This window comes from Lolium perenne, chromosome 4 (genome assembly GCF_019359855.2).
Source record: "Lolium perenne isolate Kyuss_39 chromosome 4, Kyuss_2.0, whole genome shotgun sequence".
In the NCBI taxonomy this organism is placed as follows: Eukaryota; Viridiplantae; Streptophyta; class Magnoliopsida; order Poales; family Poaceae; genus Lolium; species Lolium perenne.
This window is the reverse complement of record NC_067247.2, coordinates 402,360,981-402,368,489: the sequence shown is the minus strand read 5'-3', so window position 1 is coordinate 402,368,489 and position 7,509 is coordinate 402,360,981. Positions and strand designations below refer to the sequence as shown.

Below are 7,509 nucleotides of genomic sequence, written 5' to 3'. Positions count from 1 at the left end.
TACTCATCCGTAAATAATCCTGTCGGAATTTGTTTTTAATCCCAGCCACTTAGTTTCTAGGCACAGAGAAACGCGAGCGAATAGATCAATCGTCAATGAAGGAGAGGAAAGGATGGATCCATTCGTTCGTATACTCGGTATTTGTTTGGGCGAACCGAGCGCGAGCTAGGCTTGGTTCAACAACTCGCGCGGAACCCTCGCGTCGCATCTGATCGAAACTGCCACCGAGTGGCTCGAACCATTTTTCCCACCCGCGTTTCGCCCCCCGCCGCCGGCTACATCCACTGCGCCAGCCCGCCCCGAGTTCCACGCCACGGGATGCATCTACCCGGTCACCCCGCCCCGAATTTCTCGCCGCCTGCAGCGTCCACGGTCGACGAGACGGAGGTGAGCGGCGCGCGGGAGTTCGCGCCACCGCCCACCCGTTCGACCACTCCTTCGCCGTCGCCAGGCCACCTCACGCCCGCCGCCTCCACGAATCCTGCCCACCCCGTGAGTTCACCGCCAAGTGAAACGACGGCCGAAGAGGGCAGCCTCTTTGAGCTCCAAGTCATTGACAAGGCGGCGGAATCTACCAAGGGCACGGCGATTGACGATACCCACCGCAGCTCCTTTAGTCCTGGAATCTAAAGGTCCCGAGCGAACCGGGACTAGAGGTGGCCGCGCGTTCTAGCCGTTGGAACCGGGACTATTGATAACAATAGTCCCGATTCAAATCACGGCCGGGACTAATGCTCCTTGCAGCTCCGAACAAAAGACCTGTTTTCTACTAGTGAACCGTCATAAAGTATATTATCAAAGTATATGCATTTGAAATTATGAATGTTAGTATTTTTCCTTCTATTTTTAGTCAATGCTTACAAATTTTGAATTTGCTAAACTTAGAAGTTAGAACACGAGGTAATTGTGAATGCAGAGAGTATCTTGCTTGCCTATGAAAGCGGTAGTAGCTTTAGGCCGTCAATCATGTGTGACCTGGTGTACTAGTTCCAAATTACGTCACCTTTTTAGCCTTTTCTTCCGAAGAATAATGGCATTGCTACTACATATATTAATAAATTTACCTGAAGGGTACGAAAGAGGTAGATTTGTTAAATCACCTTTTTTTATTTGCAAAGCAATGTGCAAAAAAAACCATCTAACTAAGTGAAATATTATTTTATGGATCAAATGACCAAGGTGGTCTATGTGTTGCGGTTTTAGAGGTTAAAAAAACAGCTGTTTACTTAGCAAGTGGTTGTTTAAACTTTTGAACGAGAAAGAATTTTGTTTTTACTTCCACCCTCCCCAACATGAATCCATTCCATGTTCTCATCCACTCGAGTTGCCAATATTTTTTACAATCAATGTACGCTTAGGGGTAACGTTCCTGGAACCAACGTTTTTTTTAGCAAGAAGGAAAAAAAAATTGAGCAAGTTTCTGGAACCGACGTTTTACTGCTTAGTCGGATGTTGATTTCCAAACCAGCATGAATCTTCGGCTTTGCCGACTCTAGCCCAACTCCCGCTGAAGGTTCCTGGAACCGACGTTTTACTGCTTAGTCTGATGTTGATTTCTTATCGTACTCATGGGACTGGATCTTTTTTTAAACATTAGACCTTGGCCCTGCGTTAAATTAATAACGCCACATCGGCAAAGTACATAGTGCTGAAGATCAGCTTACAGGAAACTCACACCACAAGAAAGAAACAACAAGAAACACAGCATCGCGGTCGAGGCCCTCGTCCATCCGCTTGATCAAACAAAGGAGGAGACATGCCGGGAAGGTACGCCATTGGAGTGCACCAGTCTTCGTCATCACTTGGCCAACCGTCGAAGTCAGAACAACCGCTTCCGCCTCCGAAGAAGGACCCTACCTTCTCACCCAGGATCGAGGGCGCCGCACCGTCGCGAGGGGGAAAAGCTCCCCAGAGCACGGAGGTCATACGGGACGGTAGCCCAGGTCAGGAGAAACATCAAGAACACCTCCGCGCGCGAACCCACGGACATCATCTGCGACCGCCGCAAAGACCAACCATCAAGACGCAAGCTTTAGAACTGCAGTCGCCGAACGAAGACACGGCGGAGCCGCCACTAGCAACCCCCGGAACACGCAGCTCATCACCCCTCCACCAACTTAGAAACGCCCTATAAAGCTCTAAAATAAATTTCGTTGAATCACTTTTACCTATTTTGAGTGTCGAATCATAATCACAGATACCAAACCGCAAGTCAGAGACTGGAAATCTAAGTTATAACCTAAATAAATTTTACTGAGTGCGCATTCTCGTATGCAAGAAGAATCGTGAAGCAGGCCCAAACAAATAAATATTAATTCGAAATATCAAGTCGGAAGGAGTCTCATGGCGCATCTCAGTTGTAGGGCACACTCGCGCACTCGCTCTCTCCCACCTCCTTCTCCAGGTTCCTCAAATCAAGGGCCGGTTGGCCCCTCCCCTCTCCTCCTGGAGGTTGCCGGCGGCGAGTAGGGCGAGGGTCCCCACCCTGTATAGCAGTAGCAGTAGTTAGGCTCGTTTCTGTGTTGGGCCTGATGCCCGTAGTCCTGAGTGCTCCGCCGGCGCTTCTGAGCCAAGTCCGGCAACCTAGGGCGGTGGTCTTCTTCCTCGCGGTGCTCCTCTGGTTGGAGACGGAGGCGGGGATGGGGTGCGCCGCCGGCATCTCCGTTATCAATAAGGCTCCGGTTTCCCGGCCAGATCTTGGGGATTTGGCTATGCCTCTTTGCTCATCTGGAGATCTCCATGGTGGAGGAAGGGTGATGGGGAAGGAGTTGTTCGACACTGTGTTTGGGAGCTTATCGTCGGCGGCGCATCGTCGGCCTCAGGCCGATATTCCGCCGACTCTCATAGCCAAAGGGCGGCTGCTCCGAGTTGACTTTCGTCAGCTCTTCTTCAACCTCCAGGCGAAAGCGCCATTAGGGAGGCCCTCCTGCAGCTTCAGCGCGGCGATTCATATCCTCTCTGACCCAAGTGGTCACATCCCCGCTGTCGGAGAAGATGGCCGTGATTTGAGGCTTCGATCTATGCTCGGTGGAGAAGGATCAGATAGCGTGTTCATCTCCAGATCTAGGGTCTTTTTGCTTTTCGGAGGACTTGTGTGTATTTTTTTTTTCAATGTCCTTGTAATTTGTAATCCCACCGACGATATATAAAGCAGTGTCTCGAGGTCCTTCAGAACCTTCCATGTTCAAAAAAAAAGTTGTAGGGCACATTTATTAATAGCATTAGGATGACCGATGGTATAATACACGGTGACAGGTCAAGCGATCCCTGTGACTTGTTTCTGTCTGAGCCGTTCATCCCGCGTACGTCGCCGCTGTCCAGGTACGTAGTATTATATGATGCAGCTAGATTTGACCTCATGTGCCAACGCCCATACTTGGAGCCGAAGCTTACTAAAAGTGCAGCGTACTAAACTCCTATCTTGATGCCGCTACAAAAGACTTGGTCGAAGGGGTAGGAATCGTGTCGGCGTCAGGCGTCAGATGTCCTCGAGCGGTCTCTGGAAGATCGACGTGGACTTACAGAAGAGTTCTCTGGAAGAGTGATCGGTCTTTTTAACGTAAGAACGGTTTTTTTTTTTGTTTGACATCCCCGATACTGGTATTTAATACTACCCAGTAAAGAAGATTGTCCCATCCACCGCATCGGATTGTTCAATGAAGGACGAGGGATCACGTCGTCGTGTCCGACTCCGACGTACGGAGCTGCACGGCGGAGGAGCGGACCTCATCAGCGCCCTCCCCGAGGATGTGCTTCTGGAGGTCCTCGTCCGCCTCCGTTGCGCCCGCGCCGCCGCGCGCACCAGCCTCCTCTCCCGCAGGTGGCGCGGCCGCTGGACACAGCTCCCCGACCTCATATTCCGCAACGCCACGCTCGCCAGGCTCCTACCGACGCTCACCTCGATCCAAGCCCGGGTGTCTCTCCTCGACATCCGCATCCCTAGTCACCACGGGCTGGAGGCTGCCGCCGTCCCTTCGCTGTTCCATGCCGCTGCGGGGCTCTCGCCGATGGATTTCACCCTGTCCCTCCCGCGCATGATGGATCACGTCGACATGGAGCTCCCTCGCTTCCACCGCGCCGCTTCCATCCAGCTGTACGCGGAGAACCTCCGCCTCACGCCGCCAGGTCGCAGCGCCGGGTTCCCAGCGCTCGAGAGATTGTCCCTCTCGGGCTGCAGCGTCGACCTCGCCGCCTTGGTCCTCCGCTGCCCGTGCCTGCGGGTGCTCTGGGTGGCCCAAGTTTCCCTCGACGACGGCATCGACATCCGATCGGAGTCATTGCAGGAGCTGTATGTGCGTGCAGGTTACAGTTCGACAGACCGTATCAACGTGGAGGCCCCCGTGCTTAAGAAACTGACGATGCTCTTCCGCACCAAAGACAAGCTCAACGTGTCCATCGTGGCACCAATTTTGGAGAAGGTCTCCTGGGAGTGCTCCTCCTATTCCACGACCACAATGACTGCTGGGTTTGGTCCATGGGGCCTCTCGAAAGTGAGCTTACATACTGCAGAGAGCCTCGGACACCGGGTGATCACCGGCGCCGGGGAAGACACATGTTTGCAGCTCTCCAACGTTAATGTCCTGTCCCTGCAAATGAAGCCTTGTGTATGTCTCATGCAGTATCTCCTGCTCAATTAATTGGCCTAATTTGACGCGCACATTGAGCTTATGCATGATATGATCTCTTTTTTTTGGGGGGGGCAGGGTCTGTTTGATGCACAGCTCGACTTTGTGAAGAAAATAGAGGAACATCTGGTTACCGACTTCTCTGTTTTGGAGCTAATAATGGAGTATGATTATGGTATGAGATCGGCAGGCCACGTTTTTGGACGATTTGTGTTCCATCTACTTGGGTCACATCGGATTCGTACTGCTACACAACGGCTTCAGATCCTCCTTCTGAGATCAAAGGTAATACCCTGCTCTGTTTATACATCTCAAACATATATGTATGGTACTTGTTCAATGAACAAAACTAGGTTCATTCCTGTCATAAGATCTGAATTATGGACCATAGACAAATACATTTTAGTAATCCTCATTTTTTTCTAGGAGAAAGAAGAATGTCCAGTAAATTGTCCCTGTGATGAGCACAGGAACTGGAGAAGCGAAAATATCTCTCTGATCAATCTTGAAGAAGTGGTAATCGATGGCTTCGAACCGGAGGATCATGAGTTTGATTTCTTGAAAGCGATATTCAGATGTGCACCGATGCTTAAAAGAATGGCCGTGGGCACATCGTATAAGGTCACAACAAGTAACAACTGGTGCACGGAATTATATGACATCTTCAAGGCTTATCCTTTGGTGGAATGCAAATTAATGCGACATTGATCTTAGTTTTGGTAAGAAGGTATTGCATGAATTTTTAGTATGCTTCTAGATGCAACGATTTAATTTATCTTTGGACAGTTTTGTCGAAGCCTTGATCATAGGATCACTTATCATGTATCACTGGCATCAGCTGTTTTGCTTTTTTTCACCGGTTGATCTTTGTATCAACCTTAGCGGATCGTTGAAATGTAATAAGTGTGATGTTGATACTCTAAATAAAGTAATAAAGAAGCCATATGCATCATTTTGATGCAGAGGCTGGGGTATCCCCCATTTCGAAAAAAGTTCTGTCAAAGCCTAAACGCATGCTTTATCATTGCTGCTCTAACACCTTTATAGTTATGTTCTGTCGGTGTCCTTCGTGTTGTGCAAATTTCTACGGTGGTTGCAATGTGTCCTTGACATGCCATCTAGGTGAAGTTAGTTTAGCTTACTCCTGCTCTCTTTGTTTATGGAAGAAATGACCACTGTGAATTTGTCATGCTCCATATGTTGCGGCTATGTGTTTGCTGTCTTTACGCTGATCCCTTTGATGGGCCGGAGACGGAAGTAAACGACCATATAAACTATAAGTCATACATACCATTTAGGTTGGTTTCACATAATATATTTAGATGATATACTGTTTCCAAGTCCACAGAATTTTGCTTGTGTCTGTAATGTACTCAAATAATTGGCTGAATCTATATTAATGATTTTTCTTTGGGGATATTTTATAGCTTAATGTGTGTGCATACATCCTTATATTTCACAGCTGGGTTTTGCACCATATATATTTAGTAGCCACTAAAAGAAGCTTCTAGTCTAGTTCAACAATAGCTCATTTGATTTTCAATTTTCATGGGCCTTCAGGTTAAGTAGAAATTGGTAATGCCAAAACACAAAACAAAGAAGGGTATGTGAAATTCAACAGGAAGCTCTTCAGACAAAATAAGCGGGGGAGGGGGGATCTAAGGCCGAGCAGGGTGGAGAACTGGAAATGACCAACAGGTTGATGCACTCATAGAGAAAATATCCGATGGAAGTCAAGATATTTAAAAAATTATGGAAAAATACATGATGTTGGGGATGTGATTGCTCTACGAACATATAAAATTTCAAGTTCAAAACCAAATCCATTTAGGATGTACGAAAACAGCAAAGTCCAGTGATGAATAGTGACAACAAATATACCATTACTAATCATGCACATTTTGTTTTCTTCTTTGCTCCCAAAAAACTCTGAATTTGAGCTCCAAACAGTATACCATCGCTCTTGCCAGTCACATCCCGTTGCATCAGCGCTCAGAACAGCAGTCCCTTCTCCTTTCGGTTGCCTTTGATGACAGTTTTCTCGCCTTGCTGATGACTAGGTTCTCTGCCCCGGTCTCAGTACGCGCAGGACGTCCTCAGTGAAAACCCCTCCTCGCCGCTTACATCTCTTCAGTAGAAACACCTCCTCGCTGGCCATTGGGCGCCGAGGGATTATCCAAGTTGGATTAAGGTCCGATACAGCAGTGTGAAGATCAGAATCATTTGGGCGCACAACTTGGGCTGCCCTGCATCGACCCTGCATGCAAAGGAGGCAACTCGAAACCAGTTTTGGTCAGTATCTTGGAATGGGAATATGGAGTCTCCGTGTACAGAAACTAGAATGTCAACCATAGAATCCCTAAAAATATTCATATCTCGAAACAATAAAGAGCAGTTCCTTCTAATATGTCCGCCTGAGATTGCTTCTTTAATTAAATTGAGACAATTAGCTTCAGCTAATCTCGCAATAACTTCTTTTATTGGCTACTAAATGTACTGGCGCAAAACCGAAGGGTGCAACAAATAGAGATGGTTGCATGAAACAAATGGGCAGCTAGTAAGGTGAGCAGACTGCATAGACTAGAAAGTTACCTAAAAACTCTCACTTCCACCACTCAGCTTTCATTTTGAAAAGAACAAAAGTTTTGAGAATGTATGCTCACAAATTGAGCAGAAATATTATACTCAATGAAAAATCTGCACTAATATAGCATATTCAGACAACTTTTGTGATAAACCAAACATTAGTGGACCCGACAAACAGGATAGCCTCTCATTCATGCAAACTGAAGTAGAGGCTATAGAGCATTTTTTTTCTGGCAGACTAGAACTGTACATTGTTTGGAAATAAGTTTATAGGATGATGGTTTAGCCCCTGGGCTTC

At 47.7% G+C, this 7,509-nt stretch overlaps 1 protein-coding gene across 1 annotated transcript; it reads left to right on the top strand.

Annotated features, from left to right (window-relative positions):
• The first annotated feature begins 3,568 nt into the window (after positions 1 to 3,568).
• On the top strand, positions 3,569 to 5,621 carry LOC127297402 (uncharacterized). The gene is made up of 3 exons (XM_051327709.2): positions 3,569 to 4,604; positions 4,704 to 4,910; positions 5,052 to 5,621. The coding sequence occupies exons 1-3, from the start codon at positions 3,657 to 3,659 to the stop codon at positions 5,331 to 5,333; spliced, it is 1,437 nt and encodes a 478-aa protein (XP_051183669.1). The 5' UTR covers positions 3,569 to 3,656; the 3' UTR covers positions 5,334 to 5,621.
• The last annotated feature ends 1,888 nt before the right edge of the window (positions 5,622 to 7,509 follow it).

What these genes read in the sequence shown, in the direction of transcription:
- LOC127297402 (XM_051327709.2), top strand. Translation starts at nt 3,657, where the DNA reads ATGAAGGACGAGGGATCACGTCGTCGTGTCCGACTCCGACGTACGGAG. An exon ending in CCCTGCAAATGAAGCCTTGT is followed by an intron (nt 4,605 to 4,703) that starts GTATGTCTCATG and finishes TGGGGGGGGCAG; the next exon opens with GGTCTGTTTGATGCACAGCT. An exon ending in TCCTCCTTCTGAGATCAAAG is followed by an intron (nt 4,911 to 5,051) that starts GTAATACCCTGC and finishes ATTTTTTTCTAG; the next exon opens with GAGAAAGAAGAATGTCCAGT.